The 26,518-nt window shown below is 36.4% G+C and overlaps 4 protein-coding genes across 6 annotated transcripts in view; 2 read left to right on the forward strand and 2 right to left on the reverse strand.

Annotated features, from left to right (window-relative positions):
• Positions 1–26,518, reverse strand: part of LOC112045901 (protein I'm not dead yet) — a 66,423-nt gene that overhangs the window by 14,883 nt on the left and 25,022 nt on the right. The window contains exons 1-6 of one of the 2 annotated variants that reach the window (XM_024082285.2): positions 7,780–7,912; positions 7,585–7,692; positions 6,265–6,424; positions 5,313–5,578; positions 4,548–4,662; positions 3,498–3,589 (exon numbers count right to left, since the gene is read on the reverse strand). In XM_024082285.2, coding sequence (XP_023938053.2) covers positions 3,498–3,589; positions 4,548–4,662; positions 5,313–5,578; positions 6,265–6,424; positions 7,585–7,628 — 677 coding nt within the window. In that variant the 5' untranslated portion in view covers positions 7,629–7,692; positions 7,780–7,912. Of the gene's footprint in view, positions 1–3,497; positions 3,590–4,547; positions 4,663–5,312; positions 5,579–6,264; positions 6,425–7,584; positions 7,693–7,779; positions 7,913–26,518 lie in introns of those variants that run through there. The other variant, XM_024082283.2, reaches the window with a different exon arrangement.
• LOC112045903 (GPI transamidase component PIG-S) overlaps positions 8,118–26,518 on the forward strand; it is a 64,072-nt gene continuing 45,671 nt past the window's right edge. The window contains exon 1 of the mRNA XM_024082287.2: positions 8,118–8,301. Coding sequence (XP_023938055.1) covers positions 8,268–8,301 — 34 coding nt within the window. The 5' untranslated portion in view covers positions 8,118–8,267. The remainder of the gene's footprint in view (positions 8,302–26,518) is intronic.
• Positions 17,386–19,933, forward strand: LOC128198331 (uncharacterized). 2 transcript variants are annotated; one of them, XM_052883164.1, is made up of 2 exons: positions 17,386–18,078; positions 18,948–19,933. In XM_052883164.1, exons 1-2 carry the CDS (start codon positions 17,552–17,554, stop codon positions 19,855–19,857), a joined length of 1,437 nt encoding a protein of 478 aa, XP_052739124.1. In that variant the 5' UTR covers positions 17,386–17,551; the 3' UTR covers positions 19,858–19,933. The 2 variants fall into 2 exon arrangements, with proteins under 2 accessions (XP_052739124.1, XP_052739125.1); XM_052883165.1 differs by lacking the exon at positions 17,386–18,078 and having other exon boundaries at positions 18,917–19,933.
• Positions 18,098–20,158, reverse strand: LOC112047307 (uncharacterized). Its single transcript, XM_024084395.2, has 2 exons — positions 19,928–20,158; positions 18,098–18,918 (listed from the first exon to the last, which is right to left on the reverse strand). Exons 1-2 carry the CDS (start codon positions 20,109–20,111, stop codon positions 18,182–18,184), a joined length of 921 nt encoding a protein of 306 aa, XP_023940163.1. The 5' UTR covers positions 20,112–20,158; the 3' UTR covers positions 18,098–18,181.

The raw sequence follows: 26,518 nt of genomic DNA on the forward strand, positions 1-26,518 counted from the left end.
AATGTTAAGTGTACGTTCTTTATCAATACTATCAATCGTATCGGAAGTAGCAAAATGTTTATTCAGATGTTCGATATCAATATTGATAGGATTATTAGGGGAAGATTTACCAACTCCAAGAGATTCTAGAAATTTCCAAGTTTTGGCAGAATTGCCATTTTCTACTGATTTAAAAATGTGGCGTCGTTGTGCATCTCTACATAATGTATTACAGCGATTCCGAGCCTTATGATATTTAAGACGATTCGCTTCAGAGTCAGTTGTTTTATATTTATATTTTGCAGAATTCTTTTTGTTCATATAAATTTTTATATCATCAGTAAGCCAAGGAGCAGGTAGGTGTTTCATTTTAATCGGCCTTACCGGAGCATGCACGTCATAGAGCTGAGTTATTAGGGTATTAAATAAGTCTACCTTGCAATCAACTGAATCTGCATCTGCAATAACAGACCAATCCAAATTCGTAGCATCATCACAAAGGCGATTTTTATCAATTCCAGCAAAGTTACGCTGCAGAAGTATTCTCGATTTTGCCTTAGGAGGACGTAATTTATAGGAAAGATAAATCAAATCATGATACGAAAATGCTTCAGCTGGACATTGACCATGCTTGAAGACGAAATCAGGAGAAGACACAATAATAAGGTCAAGAAGAGATGGAGTACAACCAGGAGAATAATGTGTAGCAGTAAGTGGCAGGACAGATAAACTACATGATTCAACTGCAGTCATTAACTTCTTACTGCGATAGTCATCTTTAATTAGGCATGTATTTAAATCCCCCAGAATTATGCTGTGACTATACAAGGGGACTACTTGTTCCAGTAAAGTTTCAAATGAGTAAAAGTAATTAGAAACAGATGGTGGACAATAGAACACGCCAAGAAGAATTTTTGTTTGCGATAGGACAACTTCTAGCAGCAGGTGCTCAGCCGCATCAGGTGAAGGAGGTTGTGGAGACGAATCAACAATAGAGAAAGAAATATAAGACCGCAAGTAGATCGCCACTCCACCACCACCCTTACCCACGCGGTCATTGCGTATAAGCCTAAAACCCGGCAACGAGTAGGACGTTGATGGTAAACAAGATTTAAGCCACGATTCTGAAACAAGAATGGCATGAATATTACGGGAATCAAAAGACGCAAGCATATCAGAATAATGAGCCGGGATACTTTGTGCATTAATGTGGATAACATTAAAGTTTTTCTGGCAATCCGAGAAGTGAGAATCAAGGGTTTCATCGAGTGGAAGGAAAGATGTACTGTGGAAACTATTATCACTAGACGACATAGACAAAAATATATCACTATCTAAACTGGTACATGACATAATTAAAAATATTAAACAAATACAAAAATATTTATATATAAAATAGTTATAATAATAATAAATAAATTATGATAAGTGTCTAAAAATGCTAAAAAAAAATGCACCTATTTATCCTAAACCGCCAGCAGCCAAATAAAGATATACAGGAAATATATACATTTACACAGATTTACAAAAATAAAAAGAGAAACAAAGTATATTAAAGTACAAGAGAAAAAAAAAAAAAAATCAGTTACAGCAAAATTACAAATAAAAATAAACTAAGCTAGTACAAGAACTACAAACAGATCTACAATCTTACAATTTACAGCAAACTAAAGTAAGAATATGATTGTCTATTTTAGTCTCAGAGGATTTATAAAAAATATAGCAACATCTGTGGTATAAACTTAGACAAACTGTCATTTTGACTTTGATTAATAATCTTTGACAGATCTATCTCTTGTCAATGTCAGTGTGATGTGTTAAAATTACAGACGTCAAAATATAATTGCAAAATTAAAGTTTTACCTGCGTTTTCTAAATATAACTAATAAGTAATAAGTAATTGAATGAAACAAACTAATTAAACATAAACTAAAATTGTGAATTAAATCATAATACCAAATAAAACGGATCAATGAGAAACACAGCTCACGAAATACGAAAGACGGCTATACACGGCTTATCTCCTGCCCGTTCTCTTCAACCTGGCATTGACACCCTTGGTGTCCCGAGAAGCATCACCCGTGGCTGAAGGAGCAGCAATAGGCACAGAGGCATTCTGCGTGGACGTCGGGATAGCATTCATCTCTTTCATTGACGAGATGCGGTGTCTCTTACCAGTCTGGTCAAGCACTATAATGCTTCCATCCTTTGTCCAGCACTTGGCTACGCCAAATCGTTGTCGAGCCGCCAGAAAAATTGAATGGCGGCTTTTAATTAAGAACTCTGACAAAGTGACCCCTGTGCCTTTCAACTTAGATTTCGATGACCAAACCATATTCTTCAGCGAGAAGTCCTTAAATTTGACAACAACAGCCCGTGGCTTATCACCCGGACGACCCATGCGATGACTGCGGCTAATTGCTTCTGGAGTCAACTCCGGCAGCCCAAGGCGCTCAGACAAGGTGGTCGAAATTTTAACTCCTAGAACCTCTTTTTCTTCTTCTGGAACTCCGTGCACTAGAAGAATCTTTCGCCTGGAATGCATCTCCAAATCTTCCTGTTGTTTGCCAAGAAGCTCAAGCTGTAGTTGCAGATTTTCCAGTGCAGTCAACACAAATGTCCGGAAGGCTAGAAACTGAGAGTTTAAATTTGATGTTGGACTTGTGGCTGGGATTGCTGCTCTTAACTCTTTTTGGAACTCTTCCATTCTTCTGTTGAAGTGCTCACTGATTTCGTTTATGTTACTTTTTAGAGACTCCATGTTAAACAAAGTTTAGTAACAGTGAAAACAAAAAAACCAAAAGTGAGGTTAGGATATGTGAAATAGCACACTGTCACAAAAAGAAGCTTAAAGCCTGTGCAAATATAACCAAAAGGAGCTGGCAAGCCTAGGCTATTCACAGGTACATATGTAAATATTTAATAACACTTGTATATATTTTAAAATTGAAAATATAAGAGATTACTTAAATGTGTTACTTTCTTTAAGCCTACCCACCCACTGCAATCTCATCTGATGGTAAGTGATGATGCAATCTAAGATGGAATCGGGCTAACTTGTTAGTAGGAGTATGAAATATACACTCCTTCCGGTTTCTACACGACGTCGTATCGAAAAGCTAAATCGCTTGGCGGTACGTCTTTGTCGGTAGGGTGGTAACTAGCCACGGCCAAAGCCTCCCACCAGCCAGACCTGGACTAATTAAGTCGCGTTCCAGTACGATGTCGTGTAGACACCGAAAGGGGTGTAGATTTTCATCCTACTCCGAACAAGTTAGCCTGCTTCCATCTTAGACTGCATCACCACTTATCATTGGGTGAGGGCTAACTTGTAAAGATATAAAATAAAAAAAGTCGACTTTTTGAACATTTCCAAATTAATCCCAATTTCTGTGGTAGAGGACCAAAAGTTAAGCTACAACTTCACAATAGTAATTCACTCTATCCAATGAATAGTGTTTTTAGATGGAAAAAGATTTTCCTTCTTTCAAAAATAAAAAAATACATTCTTTACTTACTCATCTTCCGTATTTTTGTCGTGCGCTTTGATTTCTTTGCCATTTTCAGGTAAAGCACGTTTTTTGTTCACATACACGTCACCCAGCCCTTGCTGAAATAAATTATTATTTATGATAAATAAATTTTACGACATACTCGACACTTATACTAGCTTCCACGGCTTAATTCGCGTAGTTTCCCGTTATTATAATCTCTATATTATTTCCCCGTAATCTCGTGGCAAGATACTTGCTGATAATGTAGCTTTCCATTGGTAAAAAAAAATCAAATAAGTTTTTTGAGAATTGAGAAAACTCACAGATATGCAGGTTTCCTCACGATGTTTTTCCATCACCGTTTCACGTGTGATGTCTGGCAATCTGTATTGGGCCATAGTTGTGACTATTAGCCTAAGCACACTCATTCTGAGAGGAGACTCCTGCTCGACAGTGAGCCGAATATATGTTGTCATGATGAAGTGGGTTAGAGATGCAAGTGTAACAGACAAACTTCCTCATTCACTCACTCTCACTAAGATTGAAGTTAAATTAGGCTTAATTTTAAAAGCACGTTTAAAATATCAAAAGATTTAATAGTGGTAAGAAAAGAAGGAAACTTAAAATTAAAGTTAGTAGGGTTCCAAAGCGCCTTGGTCCGAGTAGAGCCCACAATAAACTCAGCCAGGGTTTATTTTTTTGTTTGCCACCATTTTGCAAACTTATCTATCTATACCACAACCTTTATTGATAAAGTACTGTTTTCCAACAAACAAATTAAAAATAAGGGTATAAATCATTATTTATTTTATACCTAATAATAATTGTAACTAACTTATTCTTAAATTAATGAAAATAAATATGATTAATAAGCTTAGAACATTTAGATTTAGTTAATAATATTATATAAAATAAAATGTTATATTATATTTTATATAACATTTTATAAACAAACCGTACATCATTTAAAATAAATAAGTTATGAAATGACACACATTTTCTACCTTCATTTCTAATTTCTTTATTAATAAACAGTACTCATCAAGACTGTAGTATAGAACTTAGGTTATTTACCTGTTCAAAGACTTCAAGTATGGCGTCAACAATGGGCACCATCATAGTCGTGGCAGCAGCGTTGGAGACCCACATGGAGATGAACATTGTCACTAATGTTAGACCCAGGTTCAACCTAAAACAATAATATTGATTATAGTAAAAGATGCAAATTAGAAATGACCTTCACCCATCTGTTTAATGGATGAAAAGTTTTCCATCAAAATTAGGATGTTAAAAAATATGTCTAGAGTAGGTAGGTAGAAAAATATGTTGAGAGTACGTAGGTTGAAAAATATGTTGAGAGTAGGTAGGTTGAAAAATATGTTGATAGTAGGTAGGTTGAAAAATATGTTGCCTCAAAAATTACTGGCCAAACTATTATTTATGATCGGTTTATAATATCCCCGCCTATTGTCGTTGGTCTATTGTCGTACCCACTCCTAATAAAATCTTTTCCGACTAGTTGCGAGGGAAATGTCATATTTAAAAAGATATGGCAAATATTCTTAAAAAAAATGCGCGCTAATATCAACATCGCGTGAAGCAACAGCGGGTGGGAGAGGCGCGCGAGGGACGCCCTGCCGTTGCATCGCTACGTTTTTAGCGGATACCTAAAATATTGCATTGTGTAACTTCACTCACGATGTTCCACATCATAAAGTTTGCAACATAATGTATCTCTTTTTATATCATCGCATTAACAATAATTATTTTTTAAATCACATAATTTCTAAAGAGGTTTCACTCTATTATCTATGCTTTTTGCATCTACAAGTAACTTACCGTCTATGTGAGCATCCGACAACTTGCACCGTCCATAAAGCAACCCTTTTAGGCAGCTTGGAATGCTGCACTCCGGCAGCTATCATCAGACCACCCATGAACATCATGTTGGTCTCCTTCATGTATGCTGCACAGGTTCTGTCTGAGTCCAGAATACCCAGGGTAGGAAATAGGACTATAGGCAGCATGGATGTCACAGGTAGAGGTAGAAGTTCTAATACCCAGTAGGTAGCCATTATTAATACCACATATAAACATCTGTAAGCCTGCAAAAGAAAAATTATATTGTACTAGATAGTTGTGGACAAGTTTTAATCGCAAAACTATTTTATCATAGTCATGTTCATATCACAAAGTCTTCTTAATGGATTTTGTGTAATCTAAAGTAATATAATAAATAGGTGTTCTTTGTGAGCCGTGATAGCCCAGTGCATATGACCTCTGCCTCCGATACCGGAGGGTGTGGTTTCGAATCCTGATCCTGAACTGATTTTGATATGATAGGCTATATTTTATTCATGTATTCCCACAGGAATGGGAACTACACAAGTGAAACCATGGGGCGTATGCTCGACTATATATATTTTTAACAGAGAGTGTTATAAGTTTGACGTGTCTGTCTGTCAGTCTGTCTATGGCACCATAGCTCTTTTTTTTGTATGAAAGGTGACATGGGCAAGTAGTCTTCGACATGTTTGATGAAATTTGGTTGAGCCATATAAAAGTTCTGGGGGTTGAAAGTGGGAAAGAACAACCAAAAGTCTGCAAATAAACTCAAGTGGGGTCTCAAATGAAAGCCCATGACTTGATTGAGAGTGTAATCAATAATTTCATGACCATCGAGGGTTTTTCAAAATCTTCAATTTTATGTTATTATACAGAATTTACCCCCTACAACATTACAAACTTAACCTCTTTTACATTGTATTTACTACTAGTATATTGTACTTACACTAGCATTGTCTGCAAACCGGTTGACCACGGGTATGGGTAGCAGCACTAAAGGTGTGAGCACCACTATAATAGATTTCCAGTAGATTGAGAAGAATAAACTCAGTCTCTGCCATATTGTTGCGCTGGAGCGGCCCTTGTTGAAGTAGTATGTTGTGCCTCTGAAATTAAAAGGAACAATAGCTGTTATACAAAACAAAACAGGAATTTAGAGTATGCAGATTATTAATTATAATAATTTAACCCATTTTTCGGCTAACTGTTGAGCACAAGATTTTCCTCAGAATGAGAGGGGTTAGGCTAATAGTCCACCATGCTGGCCCAATGCGGATTGGCAGACTTCACATACATAGCAAATTAAGAAAATTCTTTGTTTGTTTGGCGTCTCTAATGGTGAAGGAAAAACATTTTCCTTGACCATTAGAGACACCAGGACTTGCCAAGAATAGGTCCTGGTCCTCCAAATTGAAGGCAGAGGTCATATCCACTAGGCTATCACCAACTGAATTATAATATATAAATTTATATAATTTTTGCCTGCCAGTGCCAACCCATATTGGAGCAGTATCACCACATTGCTCTAGTTGTAAGAGGGTATTTGGAGCTTTGACACTAATGGGCAAAGACCAATATCTCCTCTCCTATATGTTTGGAGGCCTGGCCTGAAGTGGGTCATTCATTATAATCTATACTAATTATAAAGCTGAAGAGTTTATTTGTTTGTTTGCTTGAATGCGCTAATCTCACTGATCTGATTTGAAATTTTTTTTCAGCGTTAGATAGCCCAGAGGAAGGCTATAGGCTATTTTATCCCCGTACTCCTACGGGAACGGGAACCACGCAGGTGAAAGTGTGGCATCAGCTAGTGGCTAATAATGATGAATTATATATTTTAATACCTATCCTGTGATATTATCTTATTTGGTATAGGCGGGGAATGTAGATCTTAGACAAATCATGCTGCATCAATGAGGATGAGCTGGCCTCTCCTATAAACATGGAAGCATGTATTGGGCCATTAAAATAGACTGTAATGACGATTATCATAATGGTCAAGTGGTTATGTCTCTAGGTAATGAGTTCCTGGGTTCCTGCCCTGAGTTGGGCTGTTAATTTTCTTCCTAAATATTCTCTATTAAACCTTAGAATCCAGTGGCATCACACTCTGAGAGCGAATTAAGCCAATAGTCCAGATTTATCTCTGGTGTTCTTTCAGAGTCAAATATTTTATCTACCTCCAACCTGCATTGAGGTAGTGTGGACGTTCCTATTACATATCAATTGAACATGTAAAAAAATGGTAAAAACCAATAAAAATTACCTTGTGTCGTCTGCGACAACGCCATTTTCGGCCGCGGAAGACATTTTTGAACTTATTTTAAAACTATTTCAAGATATAATTTTTCTTTTTCTATCTCATTCTTTGCACCTGAAAAAAGGAAAACATATTTGAATAGTTTTTTAGAGATTATTTATAATATAATAGCATTATAAGTAGGCATTTTCAACAGCATACTTCTATTTTTATTTTAAAATAAAATTGTGCGAAAGTTTTGAATAAAACGTATTGTAACTGCGTCACGAATTTGTCACACTTCTTTTGACGTGTCTGTTTTCCTTGAATTTACGGAGAGCGGCTCATTTTCAAAATGTAATGATTTAAGAGTTATTTTGGGACACATTTTGTGATTATTTAACTAAGTACGACTTTGTTATTCATAAATTTTTAGTATTCATTAAAATTGTAATAAAACGATTCAATAAAATTGCTTTAATAGTCTTACAACAAAAGTGTAACGGAACGAACCTGCGAGTTTACATACCAACTATCATTGTCAATGTCGGCTGTCAAAGTCACAAAGTTAACTGTCAAACTCAAATAAACCAAAACAAAACAAATCTGTGAATTTTGTAAATTAAGAAATTTGCTGAAATAATTTACTGTATTTTAAATATTTACGTAATTTTTCATGCACTTAAGTAGGCGTGTTGTTGTGTTACAAAATGAGTAAACAAGACTCCAAATCTATTGCGGACGGTAAGTCTAAGTTTTGTAAACATTAACCTGAATAGGTTTATGGAATAGAAATTTATTATAGTACCTAATTTGATGATAATTATAATTTTTACACTAACTATTTATATTAATTAGTGACTATTAATTAATGTATTTCGCTGTAGCTAATGATAACCTAACCTAAATGTTTACCAAATTGATGTCTTAGCTTATTTAAGGTTATTTAGTCAGACAGTAGGTAGTTCACCTAATGTTTGAAGAAATAAGACTTGGGTCTAATTTTCAAATAATTTTCATTAGTTGTTTTCCTTATCTGTTCATTTTTATCAGCATCATACATACATAACCTTTAAATGTTTTCTGTTTTCCTTACATGGATGATTACTTAAACATTCTACATTATAACTTAGCCAAGATTCATCTTGTTCTGTCCAGTAGCTCCAGAGAAATTGAATATTGCTAAACTGAAAACAGCCAAAATAAACTCAATTTGTATAACAAGATAAATTCTGTGTGGTGCTGCAGATGGGGACAAATACTTTATTAAGGACAAAGAATGAAATAAAAATGTTTCTCACCGCATGTGGCAAGAATTTAGTCAGAAGTTTATATAGATATTGTGATAGTTGTTTTTCTCTTTTTAGTTCATTATGCTTAAGCAGTCGGGTTTTTTGTTTTAATGATAATATTTTTTTCACATTATGAGTCCTAAGTAATCATAAAGCATGTTGACTCAACTTCATTCTAATTTAATTTGTAATAACTGCATTGTTAAGGAGTCTGACTAAAATATTAGAGATTATGAATTAATCCCAGCAAGCCCTACGTAGTGCAGTATTGCATTTAACCATTGGGGTACCCAGTTTTAGCAAATACTTGTTTCATAAAAGGTTTCAGATTTAAATATATTGGTTAGGTTTTGTATGATATTATAATATATAGACATTTGATACAATTCGATACAAACCAAATCTTTCATTACATCTCTCCAATCGGCTAAAGGTTTAAAAAAAAAATTACATTCTTTATCATAGGAAACTTAACACTATGCAAACAGCTCAATGGTGTTTAGAAGAACTCACCAGATGCCAATGTACAGCAGTGAACATCCAGTGATTGAAAATTATGGTGATGACAATTAGTAGGATGCATGAAATTAATGCCATTGAGTATATACATTTGTAATTGAGTCTCAAGTTCATTGCAAATACTTTGTATCCATTACTGGGCAAAGTAAATAATTTTAATTGATGGAATAATTTTCCATTATTTACTGATTAGTTTGTATTATGTAAATGTAGAGTTGTCTATGAGTAAACAGATTAAGTTAGTTATTAATTACAAAGCAATGCATTATATAATCCACTTAATTGTTATTTGTGGATGTTTCGCGATATATTATTGATATAATATTTAATTAGAGTGGGTAAACACATAAATTATGACTTGTGACCCGACACACCCCTCACTTTTGATGTGAGAGTGATAAGACGTAAAGGAGAAAGCAAACACAATTTAACATCAAGAAGTCTATAGGTTAATTAAACAAACTATTGAGAAATGGGATTTCTTCTTCTTTTTTTTTGGCTTTTTAAACTGCTGAATAAGCACTATAAAATAAAAAAATAAAAAATAAAAATTATTTATTAATCACACAGTAACAAATTTCTAATACAATAATATAGTAGATCCCTGGCTCCCAAACTAGCTGTAACTGTATCTTGGGAGCCAGTGGATTCCCATTAGTGTTACTTATTAAAATTAAGATAATCTGTAGCAGACATAGCAGACTATGCCTAACAGACATAGCTACTATGGCATAGCAGACTATGCCATTGTAGATAGTACAATCAAACAAATTCAAACCCCCAAATAATTGTAATATACTGTAGGTTTTCTCAATTTTCACCTAGAATCACTTCACTTTGTAGTTAGTGAAGGTTGTTTATATATTTTTTTTCATTGCTAGATATCTTTTTCCAAAGACATATTGCAATCTCACCTGATGGTATGTGACATTCTAAGTCGGTAGTGGGCTTTTTTTAAAAAAAGGTAAAATATTTGGAGTACAGTTTGTTTCATGTAGGATGGTGTGGGTGACAGTTTGTTTCACTGGTTTGTTTGTAGAAACCGAAAAGAGGTGTGGATTTTCATCCTCCTCCTAACAAGTTAGCCCGCTTTCATCTTATCATCACTTACCATCAGGTGAGCTTGTAATCAAGGGCTAACTTGTAAAGAATAAAAAAAAACTCTTGAAAGTTTTCCGCGATTCACGATAATACTACGTATTAAAAACGTCATACGACGTATCGACGTATCGACAGGCGACTGTCACTGTACCCATCCTATCTGAAAAACACTTCACCTATATTTCTGATGGTTTCTACCCTGAATAATACAAGAACTCTAAGCTGCTTATGCTACATCTTTGCCAGTACGATGGTAACTAGTTAAGGCTGCAACTAGACCAAACCTCCACCAGAGTTAGGAATTGAATGCAAGACCTCTCTGTTGAAAACCACAGCCATTACCAACTGTGCCTGAGAGGTTGTCAATAGGTTATATGGATATGAAAATCTACCATGGATTCCTATTATCCATCCATATATCACTGTTGTGATAGTCCAGTGCATATGACCACTGCCTTCAATTTGGAGGGCGTAGGTTCGAATCCGGTCCGGGGCATGTATCTTCAACTTTTCAGTCATGTGCATATTAAGAAATTAAATATCACCTGTCTCAAGGGTGAAGGAATTTATAATTAAGTAAATTCTTAGGTATACAGGATACCTAAGAATTTACTTAATTATAAAGGTGTATGAAGTCTGCCAATCTGCATTGGGCCAGTGTGGTGAACTATTGGCCTAACCCCTGTCATTCTGAAAGGAGACTCGTGCTCAACAGTGAGGCGAATATGGGTTACTAATGATGATAATGATGAATGATATCATTTGTAAACATGTCATATTTCTTTTAACAAATTTTTATAGGAGTATATAAAGTTAACCTTAGTTATTTATGTTGCCATTTTTTAAACATACATTGACTGATTGGTCGGAAGCCCTACAATCACATAGCTGGCGTGTTTTCTTTGGCCTACTCAACTGTTAACTCTTGCGTATTGAGTATTAACAATGTTGTAACACTCATACTCATACTTGTATATACTATCTTGTAATAAATCCTGTGCCATACTGAATCAAAAATCCGCTAACCTGCTGTAAGACGAGGGGTGAAGGTAGTGTTACCTGTTTTAAAAGGAATTTCTTAACCGTACACTTGTTGGTTACAAATCCCAGACTGGACCGGACCGGAGGCAAATCTCTGTAACACAATGGACCCGGCACCCGATTAATCTGTATAATGCTGTAACGTGATGTCGATTATATGTATATTGACGACGATTATATATTCTTTACAAGTTAACACTTGACTACAATCTTCACCTGATGGTAAGTGATGATGCAGTCTAAGATGGAAGCGCACTAACTTGTTAGGAGGAGGATGAAAATCCACACCCCTTTCGGTTTCTACACGGCATCGTACCGGAACGCTAAATCGCTTGGCGGTACGTCTTTGCCGGTAGGGTGGTAACTAGCCGATTATTTACAGACTGATTCTTTTGTTAATTTTTTTTTTCGGAAACTTCTTTATGTCCAAGTACATTTTAAGTTTCAATACGTGCTTTATTAACATACAATACGGTCACCCCTGGCCTCTGTCGAAACCGCGCGTCCACTAGGAAGACCGACCACATTACTAACCACTAAACTTAAAGACGTGCGCAGAATGTACTTTATTAAAATACTAGAATAATAACAAAAGGTACTATATGGATTGTAGTGTAAATTTTTAGATTTTTTTCTTAACCGACTTTAAAAAAAGGGGGAAGTCAATTCCACCGTATATTTCATTATAATATTAGTACAGATCCCTTCTCTACATTTTCATAGTAATAAGTTCTCAGGGTAGGCAGTGCATTCTTGCATCTACATATAAAGTGCACGCCATTGAGTAATGGCAGGCGTCCACTGATCCGCATCGTATGTATCGGACGCATCGTATCAAACGGATTTTTAATTTTACGGCAGATAATATCCGTTCAATGCGATCCGTACGATGCGGACCAGTGGACGCACTTGTAATTTGTATGAATTTCTATACAAAGGATACTAAAATCCGTTTGCTGCGATACATACGATGCTGATCTGTGGACGCTTGCCATAAGAGTATAAAAACTAAAACATTAAAATGCAGACATGGTATACTCGTGCCACGTTGTCGTATTGTCTGAAGTGTAAACAATCAAACCGTCTGGGACATCGAAAGCAAACAAATTAAATACGTTTCTCTTGACAATGGCTCCAATTAACTGTGAATATAGCAAAAACGGCAAAGTGCGAGTTAGATTCACGCATATGGGATTCCGTCTGGAAAAAATGATGCTTTGTATTCCTACTATACCTAGACTGTATCACTATTTCAAAACGATATTCAAACGTTTGAATTTTTAAACAATGTTGATTTCTTTTTTGTTTAAAAGATTATTCCCAGATTGGTCCCATACAATTTTTACAAATTTTTTTTTCAGTAGTGGTCTTGAAAATCAGAAAAAACTGAAATAAGTCCATCCAAGTGCAGTATAGTATGGTTTTTACCGTCACTACAGTAGTCCTAATGTTGTCCTAGTTTCTTCATCATCTGATGAAAAAACTGGAAGATACAAAAGGAGACTTCGTAATTTTAGGCTGTAAAGTTCAAAAGTCTACTAAGAATGGAAAAATAAATCCTTCGTTGACTTGGCCTGGCGATACTGGCAGCTCGACACCGAGCTGCCAGTATCGCCAGGCCAAGTCAGTATCGCAAGTCCATGCAAGAGGTATATGTCCAGCTGCGGACGTACAGTTATTAATGATTAAATATTAATAATAATGTCCAATCAATTTACAGATTGGTAAATTGATTGGACAGCCATCAACTGTGATTTTTTATAATTTTGTAACAGAACCCTAAAATACTTTGAAGTCTCTATTGAATAGTCAGCTTATTACGTTTTATCTAGTTATGCCACTACGCATCTATTGAGAGATATCAAAATAGATGGAATTACGCAATATATCTGAACTTGCGTAATCTAATAGAGCTTTCACGAGCTAGAGCTATCGGCATACGTAATGTAAACAAGTCAGTGGATTTAGAACGCATTATAGACATTTTTGTAAACGTCTTGTCTATGGTCTGGGGCACTTTTTAACCGACTTCAAAAAAGGACTGCATATCAATGATCCAGTGATTAGCCCATGTGGTTTCGTATCATGAGTTCCAGGGTACCTTTCGTAGAAATTTTTCGTAGAAATCAATTCAACCCTCCCACTGCGGGACATTTGAGTGCCCAAGCTCCAGAGTGAGGAACCTCCTCACAATACGGGCCGTCTATGCCTTCTATATCCGACCCTGAATCCAGCAGTTAAGCGAAAGTTTTTCGCTATTTTTTTATATTTTTTTTAATCTTTACGTTAGCCCTTGACTACAATCGCACCTAATGGTAAGTGATGATGCGATCTAAGATGGAAGCGGGCTGATTTGTTAGGAGTAGGATGAAAAACCACACTTCTTCCGGTTTCTACACGACATCGTACCAGTACGCTAAATCGCTTGGCGGTAGTCTTTGTGGTGTTGGTAGGCTATAGGAATATAATCCGAATCCAACACGAATGATTACATCAGAGTAGTAATACATAAGAATTTTAAAAGCAATCGAACTAGTGAGTTAATTTAATTCTCTGTAAGAAAATTAGCAAACAGAAGCATTACATCGATAAATATTAAGACAGTTCCCAAATAATTCACCGAAGCAAACTCCCACACGCTATTGATAGGCGCATTCATCGCTAGGCAACGGATCCGCTTCGGATAGTGTGAAGTTTAAAATTCTTATGAATATTTAAAATTTGAAGTTGATAACCTTAACTAATCGTGGGCTTCATAAGAAGAATCAGAATCACACGGCGAGCGATGGAACGAGCTATGCTCGGAGTATTTCTGCGTGATCGAATCAGAAATGAGAAGATCCGTAGAAGAACCAAAGTCACCGACATAGCTCAACGAGTCGCGAAGCTGAAGTGGCAATGTGCGAGGCACATAGTTTGAAGAGCCGATGGATGATAGGGTCCCGAGGTGCTGAAATGGCGACACCGCACTAGAAAGCGCTATATTGGTCAACATACTACCAGGTGGACTGACGACATCAAGCGGGTCGCAGGGATTCGCTGGATGCAGGCGACTCAGGATCGTGATGTTTGGAAGTCCCTACAAAAGGCCTGCAGTGGACGTCCATCGGCTGGTATGATGATGATGATGACCTTAACTACTTTTAATCCGGAATTATAAAAAGAAAGTCACTTCTAAAACTATTATAAAGTTAAATTTTTACGAGCAGACGCCCGTGACTTCGTCCGCGTGAAAAAGTTTTTCACAAATACCGCAGGAACCACGGTTTTTTACGGGAATTTTTTTTTTACTAAGTTTAGTATTAAGTAGCCTATATGTTGCACAATAACATACTCTGTCTTTCAGTGAGACTCAGTATTTTTTTTTTTTTTAGAATTTAAAAATTTATTTAAAAAAAATAATATTTGTCATATTTTTCTTAATATGCCCAATATTCCCATTCCCCTCCAACTAGTCGGGAAAGACTGTGCTAGGAGTGGGCACGACAATAGACCAACGGGGCGAACCACCACCCCTCGGTGATGAGTCCAACCGCACTTACAGTTCTTACCGTTGAGCTATTGAGGCTTTAAATTGGTTCAGCCGTTCCAGAGATTAGCTTGGGCAAACAGACAGACAGATAAAAATTATAAAAAAGTTGTTTGTGTTTTAGTATAGTGTAAATATCTAACTATAAGCACATTAAAACACAGTTATTTTGAAATCACAGATAGACACTTGAATTTTTTCACATGTATTGTAACTGTACAAATGGATGCAAAAATATCGGAGCAATCGGCAACCGATTATTTGAAATCGATTGATTCGTTGCGATCACTATTTATATATGCGCATGCCTTTATATGACGTCATCGCGGGGTCAGTTGGATAGAGGGCGTGACTGTTTTGCGTCAGTGAAGCCTGTCAGTGTGTTTGTATAACAAAACATATGCGAGAATATTGGCGGGAATGTATGGCACACATGTAAGGTTACATTCATTTGCCGATTCATATAAAAACACGTCTGGTATGTATTTGGTGAAGTCTATAATCATTTAGTGATCTACAGCAGAGTTTACTCTCTTCTGTGGGAGGGGTTTTGGGGTATATCCTCACCATGCTACTTACATGCGGGTCGGTGGAGTTAGTGGATAATGTGCACTGTCAGATGTTACAGTTCGTTTCATGTAGGATGGTGCGGGTGACAGTTCGTTTTACGATAATAGTACGTATTATGAAAGTCTTACAGGCGACTTTCACCGTACCCATACTATCTGAAAAACACCTTAATAACGATGACTAGGACCGATGGTTTAATCTGGTCTCCGAGGCACAAGGGTGTTTACGCAGCAATGCTGTGACGGCGGAAGTAACCATAGTACTTCCCTGAACAAGCTGTCACAAAAGCTCTAATAGGTACCTACCTAGTATTAAACTACCGCTACCCGTGCGAAGTCCGGTTAAAGCAATAGTTACAGTACACAATAGTAAGTAGGTATAACCAACGACATTTTATACTATAGACATGTCACGTGCCTACAAAATTACCGTAAAAATTGAACCGAATCAGTTTTTAAAGTTCCTAAACCCACAAGTCGACATTTATGTATACGAGTACTCGTATTTGGGTATTATTTGTATAACTAACTATCGTTGTTTATTATGCGATTCAATTAAATGCGGTCAATTAGCCTCTTTTGTTCGCCTAGTGACATATATCTATTATGAAATCTTTGGGTATAACACAAATCGCTCCGAATAACATACGATAAACAAATGTAACTATAAATTCCACTACTTATTCCGAAGCAATAAACATCGAGAAATGTTAAAGACTCAACTGGCAATAGTGAGAATTTACTGTTCCGAAGTCCAAGGAAAACATGGTGTGACGTCATGACGGGGTCGGTAAATGGGGGGCGTGACTTGTTTGCGTCAGCGCAACCAGCCTATGTTTGTGTTACGACCATCGTGTAAGAATAGCACAGGTGGTAGGTGTAATGGTACTCCTGCTTGATAAAAATGCTTGAAGGAAATTGAAAATATGCTTGTAGTTTGGAATGTCTATTCATAAACCGGCCAAGTGCGAATCGGACTCGCGCGCGAAAGGTTTCGTACCGTTATCACACTTCACACTAATATTATAAAGTGTGTAAGTATGTTTGTTCCTCTTTTACGCTGCGGCTACTGAAGCGATTTGGCTGAAATTGGGAATGGATATAGATTTTACTCTGGTTTAACACATAGGCTACTTTTCATCCCGGAAAAATTAATGGTTCTCGAGGGATTAGTGAAAAACTGAATTCCACGCGGACGAAGTTGCGGGCGTCCGCTAGTCTATAATAACGGCAAAAAATATCACGTTTGTTGTATTTTCCGAAAAGTGTCGTTTGACATTTCTGACGTCATACTTAGTTCACGTTTGCATAACGCGCTTTTCGCGATATTGTGTGATTTACTAATATACCAATACCAAAAATTTTCTTAGAAGTCTAATCACCAAAACAAACCCGTCTTGTCACTAAAATCACATATTTCACTTACGTTATACGTAATTTCTAAAGAACAAAGTGTCTAAATCCTTTATTATACGCGTACAGTACGAATTACACCAAAAACTACACCGAATTTACGATTTATTCACATTTATTTTCTGAAAAACAAAATCACAACGAGATTAATTTGCACAGCTTAACTACGATTACGGCAATTTGACATTTCGTAACGCTAGATTGTCTATGAAAAGCAAGGATGGGTAAATAACATCAAGCGTTAACTTATCGATAAATGATAATGAATGATTCTTTAATAATTGATATGTTGTTAGTTTAAAGATGAGAAAATGAAATATTTTATAATCATTTTATTTTAAAAAATAGTTTTTTAATAAAAATGTTATACAATACATATGCTCACGTTATTCTATAGCGTAAAAGATATCTTACGAATAGTAGCATTATTCAAACACTGGTATGGATAACATTATCTCAATACGATTTTTAATAAAAATCGTCAAATCAAGATTTTAACAAAAACTAGCAATGTAAATTTAATTTGCAAAATGCGCGCGATCAGCTGTTTTCCAAGAGGTCAAATAGGCAGGTCACGACTAACGGTACGTTCACACGGAGACACGATTTGCCGAATCTTATTTTCATCGGATCTGGAAAAACCGAATGTTGTATTCACACAGCACATCTTGTTTGGCCGTATCCGACGGCCTCGTATCGGGATCTCGTGTGAACTCACCATCCGGCTTTTATTAGCAAGAGCGCGCACAGTTCCTCACGTTGATTTGGAAGCGATGGACGTGAACAGTCTTGCTATACTATACTGGTATTATCGCCGTCAGCGTCGTAGAAAAAGATTGTGGTTAAACCCAATAGTACAAAGAAGATCAACAGTTGGTGCCTTTACAACTCTAATGCAGCAGTTAAGAAATGATCCACAAAAATTTTTTAACTACTTTAGAATGACTATACCTACATTTGATAATCTTTTGAAAAAAGTGGAAAAAGATTTGAAAAAGCGTGATACAAATATGAGGAAAAGCATTAGACCAGAAGAAAAATTAGCGATATGTATAAGGTAATATTGAAATACTGTATTTTATTATAATTAAATTTATTAAAAATATGATTAAGACATTATAGACAATCGCTTGGTAGGTACACAGTTTGAAGTTTCCCAACTACATATTATGAAAGTCTGGTAAATCAGAAGCATTCGATTGAATACTTTGAGACTCTGGTGATGCTTGGTACTGCGATGTAAAATAGCCTTGTGATTGTGCCACATTTGGTTGATAGTTGTATGTTGATGAGTGTGCAGGAGACCATTCATTTCGGTTCTTTATATTTTGCAATAAATTTAAGACGCCTGATTGAAATTCTAATGTTTGATTATCGTTTAGCGTTGCCAATGATGGAAGTAGACTTTTAAAGAAAAACAAATTACGGTCTTCTTTCATTTCTTCCTTCTTGTTGCATTCCATTTGATAATCTATAAACTCACTCATTTTCTTATCAAACACGTTTAAATTCTGCCTCGATGGTTTGCTTTTTTTTCTTTTTGAACCACCTACTAAATTTTCATTATCAATTTCTTGTTGACTTTCATCTGTAGCATCTTGATTATTTGCGACATCTTCACCGAATAAATTGTCCTGAGCCATCGCACTGTCATGGGTAACATCTGATGTAACTGTAGCGGCTGTACTATCGTCTGCTGGGTTTGGTGTAACAATAGTTGCACTATCATGTGTGTCAGCTGGCGACACAATTTTTTTTAAGAACAACATTTGACGATGATAAACGTAGGCTCTCGGACATGTCGCAGACGATCCTGATTTTTTTGATTTCTTTTTCTCATTAATACTCCTCATCCAGCTGTCTCTAATATTAGTCCACTTCTTTACGATCGATTTAGCTGAAAAATATAATTAAATTTACTTGCAGATATATGGCTTCTGGGTGTTCATACAAGGATTTACATTACGCCTACCGAGTCGGAGTGTCTACGATCAGTAACATTATTAAGGAAGTAACGAATGCTATTTGGAACAATTTGCATGGGGAGTTTATGACATTACCCAACACAATATCTGACTGGGAATATATCGCCAATGGATTTAATACTAGAGCAAACTTTCCCCATTGCATTGGTGCAGTGGACGGTAAACATATTAGGATAAAAAAGCCAAACAACAGTGGTTCCATGTTTATGAATTACAAAGATTTCTTTTCCATCGTATTATTAGCAGTGGTTGATTCATATTATAAATTTACATACATCTGTGTGGGCTCGTATGGAAAAGAATGCGATTCGACAATATTCAAGGAGTGTACTTTTTGGAAAAAACTAATAGATGGTGATTTGCAATTACCGGCAGCATGTCCACTGACAAACGATTCCGATTTATCGATTCCGTTTGTAGTAATAGGCGATGAAGGTTTTGGCTTGCATCAACATTTGATGAGACCTTACGGCGGAAACCATTTGGATAGAAACAAAAGAATATATAACTACAGATTAACCAGAGCTCGACGCTATGTTGAGTGCGCCTTTGGGATATTAGCTAACAAGTGGCGAATATTTCATCGTCCACTGGATGTTGATACCAGCACAGCAATATCGATTGTAAAGGCTTGCACTGTACTTCATAATTTTATAATAGATATGGAAGGTGTACAGTCGAACATAGAAACAACAAGCAATGTATCATCAGTGGTTAACGTGTTCACAGATGCACCCAATGAACAAAATAGTACACGAGGTGGACGATGTGCTAATGTTATACGATCTGAATTCACAAATTATTTTATTTCTACAGCAGGAGCTGTGCCTTGGCAAGACGAATCAATCTAACGTTAATTTTGTAACACACTGCTAATGTACAAATACTTAACCTGTTTACTTTAAAAAATTACAAACTTACCATAATCCTGCCTGTTTTTCTCCTCCATTTCTTCAAAATCTTCATTTAAATTTATACATATTTCTCGCCAGCCAGCAGTTCTCAAGTTTTTATCCTTGTATATTTCGAGAGTTTTGTCCCATAAAACTGGCCGATTTTGGACAAGAGAAATTAAATTTTCAACGTTTATATTTTTCGTCGTCATAGCGAGCGGTCAGTCAAAGCGGGCGAAAAGAACTGGCGACTGGCAAGCGCACGTGCAGTGTGTCCCTCCCGCCCACCCCTCCTTCCCAGCTTGTGCGACGCATTCGGTTTCAAGATCCGACAAAAAACCGAATCTACCCCTGCGTGTATCGTATGAACGCATCTATTGAATGCCCTATACCACTGTATCGGATCTGCATTTTGCAGTATCGCCGGATCGGTTTGTAGTCGCAAAATCGGATGTCAACTTCAGCAAGATTCGGCTTTTTTGTCGTGTCTTGAAACCGAATGCATGTGTGAACTCCTTCATTGAAATACTTATGCCACTAAACCGAATCCTGCAAAAAACCGATTCGGTAGCACGCCGTGTGAACGTGGCGTAATAGGTATCTATCTATACAAAGTCACAAACAAACTGCGCGACGTTGTATTGCCGACCGCCGCCGGTGCCGAGGAAAATAATTGCTATCTCTCTCTAACCTAAGCCGCGCGGCGTGGTTAATAGGTATTTTCAAAATATTGAAATTTTAGGTCCTTTCGCTAGACGCTACGCTATTTTTTCTTTAGTTCGTGTTCGGCGGTCTGTTGACAAACAAACCAAAATTCAAAAACCTTTGTGTATGTTCTATGTTATGTTAGTAGTGATTTTCTGTAACGAATACTCATACAATTGTGTCGTTTGTATTGTGTGTGTTTAAGATAAGATAAATATACTTTATTTGCACACCACAAAGACAAAAACAAGTGAAATAAAAAACAAATTAGGAAGAGATCAGCATACAAAAGGCGGCCTTATCGCTAAGTAGCGATTTCTTCCAGGCAACCTTCGGTTTAGGAAAACTTAAGGACATCAGCAGGTGGCGTAAAACAAAAATAACCATAGTATTAGTAATACACATACATACAAATAATTTACATCCTAATACATAAACAATATTACACAAATACCTACAATATTGAATAAAATACATATCAAAATATACTAATAAATACCTTATATTGAAAAAAATAATATATACAGATCGACTTTACTGCACCAGATAATGAGACTTTACCGCATTTTTAAAAATGTCCAGTGTCTTTGATTGCCGTATATTTAAAGGGAGAGCATTCCATAACTTAACGGCTTGCACAACGAAAGAATGTTTATAAAATTTCGTCTTATGCACGGGTAAACATAGAGTTAGTAATCGACACTGTCTCAGTTCAGACTGCACTCCCTGAAACGTAAATTTCTCCTTCAGATACACAGGAGATTTTGGATTAAACAACACACAGTACAAAAGTGAAAGTACATGCAGATCCCGGCGACGACGAATAGGGAGCCACTTGAGCTTCTGACGGAATTCAGAAATATGGTCATATTTGCGTAGGCTAAATATGAACCGAATAGCAAGATTTTGAAGTCGCTCAAGTTTATTGAGTTGGTCCTCAGTTATATTTAGATAGCTCGCGTCCGCATAATCTAAAACCGAAAGAAGAAGAGAATGTGCTAACATAACTTTAGTAGGAATTGGTAAAAATGATCTTAAACGTCTCAGTGAGCCAAAAGTAGCAAACATCTTTTTACTTAACTCTTTGACATGCACGCACCACGACAACTGGTTATCAAGATGTACCCCAAGATCTTTAACTGTGTCACAAAAAGGAATAGTGGTACCATTATACAAAACTGGCCGGAGATCTACCCAATCAACTCTTGAGATGAGGGCAGGACTACCAATAATAATGGCCTTAGATTTTAGGGGATTTACCTTGAGCCCATACTGTCTGCTCCAGATATCAATTGCGCTAAGGTCACAGTTTATAGCAGAGACAGTTAAATTTAGGTTCTCAAGAGATGATGAGCGGTATATTTGGATATCATCTGCATACATATGGTAAAGAGAAGTTATATTTTGAGTGATCGAATTAATGAAGATAGAGAAAAGTAATGGAGATAACACGCCACCCTGAGGTACCCCTGCCGTAACATCGCACCAAGATGAAAAGACGTCATCAACCCGAATGCGCTGCTTACGGCCTTTGAGGTAGCTCTGAAACCAGTCTATAACCGATGGAGATATGTTAATAGAGCGTAATAGACTCAACAAAATGTCATAGTCTACAGAATTAAAAGCATTACTGAAATCAAGCAGAACTAGTACAGTGAGTTGTCTATTATCCATCGCCCAACGAATATCGTCAGTAACTTTAGTCAAAGCGGTAACCGTACCATGACCAGGACGAAAACCAGATTGTAATGGACTTAAAAGTAAATTTCGGTTTAAGAATACGGATAACTGATGGAAGACAAGTTTTTCAAGGACTTTAGAAAGGAACGGCAAAATAGAAATTGGACGGAAGTCAGAAAACGTTGTGGAACTAATTTTTTTAGGAAGAGGAATAATTTGTGCATTCTTCCAAGCCTGTGGAAATTCACTGGAATAAATGGAATAGTTGAGGATATGTGTAAGAACTGGGGAAATAATATCAATGATAGGAATAATCATATTACGGCTTACGCTATCAGATCCAACGGCATTCGAAGCGATAGACAAAACACTCTTCTTAACATCACATTCGGTAAAAGATTCGAAAGTAAACGGAAGAAAATCTGGTGTTGGTATAGAAGAAAGAGTGCTAAGAATGGACTCCTTTTCAGTACTGTCAATTGTATCGGAAGTAGAAAAATGTTTATTGAGAAGTTCTAAATCAATATTTATAGGATTGTTCGAAGATGATTTTCCAACTCCAAGTGTATTAAGAAATTTCCAAGTTTTAGCGGTGTCACTATTTTGTACAGATTTATAAATGTGGCGTCGTTGAGCATCTCTACACAATGTATTGCAGCGATTCCGGGCTTTGTGATATTTTAGACGATTAATATCGGAGTCCTTCGTTTTGTACTTTTGCTTAGCTGTATTCTTTTTATGCATTAACAATTTAATTTCCTCCGATAGCCAAGGAGCAGGCAAGTGCTTCATTTTGACAGGTTTTACTGGTGCATGCATATCGTATAGTTGAGTAATCAAAGTATTAAAAATGTCCACTTTATGATCGAGAGTGTCTGCACTTGTAATGGCAGTCCAATCTAAATTATTTGCGTCCTCGCAAAGGCGACCTTTATCAATCCCTGCAAAGTTACGCTGCAGAAGAATTTTTGATTTAGCTTTAGGAGGACGTATTTTATAGGAGAGATAGATCAAATCATGATAAGAAAAAGAGTTGGCAGGACATTGACCGTGCTTAAAAACGAAATCAGGAGATGAGACAATAATGACATCTAGAAGTGAAGGAATACAACCAGGAGAGTAATGTGTAGCAGCAAGAGGCAGGACAGATAAATTACAAGAATCAAGAATAGATAAAAACTTCTTGCTACGATAGTCATCCTTTTGTAAACATGTATTGAAGTCACCTAAAATAATAGAATGACTATACAGAGGAATTAAATTTTCCAATAAAATTTCAAAAGAGTGAAAGTAATTAGGTATAGAAGGGGGACAGTAAAATACTCCAAGAAGAATTTTAATATGTGAAAGTTCGACTTCCAGTAATAAATGCTCAGCTGCATCAGGTAAAGGAGGTTGAGTAGACGAACTAACAATAGAAAAAGGAATGTAAGATCGTAAGTAGATCGCTACTCCACCCCCTCCCTTACCCACACGATCATTACGGATAAGCCTATAACCGGGCAGTGAGTAGGAAGTTGAGGGTAAACAGGTTTTCAGCCAAGATTCTGAAATTAAAATGGCATGAATATTACGGGACTCAAAAGACGTGTTTGTGTGTGTTGACTGAGAAGTCTTGAAATGCTTAGATCAAATCAATTCAGTACTCATGAATATTGTACCTACTATGACGACAGAACGTCTCGTAAACGAGAAACAACCTAAAGTAAGTTAATTACCTGTACCAAGTTAAAAACTTGTAAAGTATAAAAAATAGGTATTAGATAGGTAAGTGTAGCCAGCCGATTTGCTGTCGATGCGTACGTACCTACTCGTACGTACACAGTAGATTGCGGAGCGTTGTTATCGCATTGTTCGCTGTACATTGCGTGCTCAAAATTTTCAAAATCTGAATTTTCTCATTTCCCACGTAATTGTTATTTAAAATATCGTTGTGGAAACTAAATTTAACCTCTTCACGCAGTTTTCGGTATCATGTCCCTTACACCCAGTATGTACGTGGATACGTGCACACTTTTTTGAAGTATAAGCAAATCTTGGACGTTAGTACGTCCCCAAAAGATTAAAGAAAGAGACGGCCGCGTGGCGCAGTGGGTAGTGACCCTGCTTTTTGCATCCACGGCTGTGGGTTCGATTCCCACAACTGGAAAATATTTGTGTGATGAACATGAGTGTATATAAGTATTTATATGTAGTATATAATTGTATATTAATACTATAATATCAACTATCTTAGCACCCATAACACAAGCTACTCTGTATGCTTACTTTGGGGCTAGATAGTGATGTGTATTGTTTAAGTATATTTATAATAATAATAAAAAAAGATTACCCCATTTCTTAACCACGCGTACCCATAGGCATAAACCGTGCACCGTTCACCGTTTGTGACACGTGATATTTAATTTCTTAAAATGCACACAACCGACAAACGTTACTATACGTTCCCTTTTAAGATAACGTTGTATAGTAACGGATGTTTTAGTTTAGGTATTTCAGTTATAACGATACCTACTTGATATCGTTCCGATGCCCGCCGTTAACTTCTCAACCCTACTGATTGTCTTTGATTCATAGTCGGCCATTATTGTTGTGTAAAAAAGTCATCTAAGTAAATTTCGAGTATACATACAAAATCCATTGATTTAATGTAAAGAAATGAACTATCTTTTTTTTATTTTATTGTTTACAGTTAGACCTTGTCTACAATCTCTCTAAAAAATTAAGTGATGATGTAGTCTTAGATGGAAGCGGGCTAACTTGTAAGGAGGCGGATGAAAATCCACACCCCTTACGATTACTACACGGCATCGTACCGGAACACTAAATCGCTTGGCGGTACGTCTTTGCCGGTAGGGTAGTAACTAGCCACGACCGAAGCCTCCCACTAGCCAGACCTGGACCAATTAAGAAAATCTCAATCTGCCCAGCCGGGGATCGAACCCAGGATATCTGTTCTAGAGCTAAAAAATCAACACCGACGCGACTGTTTAGTCGATCTGCTATTCATTCATTATTTTAATTGACTACTTAAAAAAATATGCCAATGTCGTTTGCGTGAAGAAATTCCGCAAAACTGCAAAAAAATAATTACCCATTATGCTAAGTCGTATAATTCAAAACCTTGGTTAAAAGAAATTAACATATATATATAGATTTAAGTAAATGATTAACTCTTTAATCTATACTAATATCTCAGAGGTAAAATTTGTGTGTATGTAAGTTTATGAAGTTGAAAAATCTTTTACCAATAAAATGCCACGTTATTTATGAGTGTCATAGGCTTTATTTTATCACCATATTAAATTAGGCACCGTAGGTCTGCTAGTTAGGTTGCTATAGCAGTAATAGGTCAATCCTTCCATAAATAAATACATAAACGTCACTTATTATACACAAGGCAATCTTTGAAATGAGAACACAAAGATTTCTCTCTGAAGACATGGAAATTTGGTCTAGGACATCCTTGCAAAATACCTAGGTCCAGCAGTTAGTTTCCTAAAGCTAAAATGATGATGGTTTTTCACCAATGATGAAGGTTTATCTAGTAAGTAGTGGAATTTTACCACCTATGCGGTCCGGTTGCTACTTGCTAGTAATAATATAAACAAAATCGGTATTACTTGCTATTCATGTACATATAAATATTGATTTTTTGTCCATTAATATGTACAGGTCATCTACCTACCCATAGCATATAGAGCAATGACCAGGTTCAACAAACGAACCTGGAGCCCAAACTTGTTAGGTACATTCACATTACTTGCACGTGTCAATGACATTGCAACGTGTCATATGTAACTTAGTATCTAACTCGTTTTATTTGTAATCAATTCATTTTAATCTCGAATTACGATTTGCTTTGATGAATCGCTGACGGGTTTCTTCATGAGATACACTTTTAGTCTGAGATCCAGCATTAAAAATATATACCCTCATCTGTTATTTATTTGGTATAAGAAAAAAAACGATAGGTATAAGCTAGTCCTTGAGTCACGCCAGATGGTAAGCGATGATGCAGCCGATGCAGCCTATACTGGAATGCGAATAAAGATGCCTATTCATTGTTGACTTGAATATACCCAACCCTATACTGTAGGTGGTAGGGATAACGGGAGCTTGGAACAGCATTTTATATGCGAATATTTGCAGTGCGTGTAAGGAATAAGGAAGTGAACCACTTTTTAGCTACACATTCAAGAAATATACTAATCTTCCAATATACCTGGTAGTT

Source organism: Bicyclus anynana, chromosome 8, assembly GCF_947172395.1.
Source record: "Bicyclus anynana chromosome 8, ilBicAnyn1.1, whole genome shotgun sequence".
In the NCBI taxonomy this organism is placed as follows: domain Eukaryota; kingdom Metazoa; phylum Arthropoda; class Insecta; order Lepidoptera; family Nymphalidae; genus Bicyclus; species Bicyclus anynana.

Bases quoted from the DNA above. Each gene is read 5' to 3' on its own strand.
- LOC112047307 (XM_024084395.2), bottom strand. From the start codon at position 20,111: ATGACGACGAAAAATATAAACGTTGAAAATTTAATTTCTCTTGTCCAA. The intron at 18,919-19,927 runs GTAAGTTTGTAA...TATATTTTTCAG, and splicing joins GAAAAACAGGCAGGATTATG to CTAAATCGATCGTAAAGAAG.
- LOC128198331 (XM_052883164.1), top strand. From the start codon at position 17,552: ATGCGCGCGATCAGCTGTTTTCCAAGAGGTCAAATAGGCAGGTCACGA. The intron at 18,079-18,947 runs GTAATATTGAAA...ATTTACTTGCAG, and splicing joins AAATTAGCGATATGTATAAG to ATATATGGCTTCTGGGTGTT.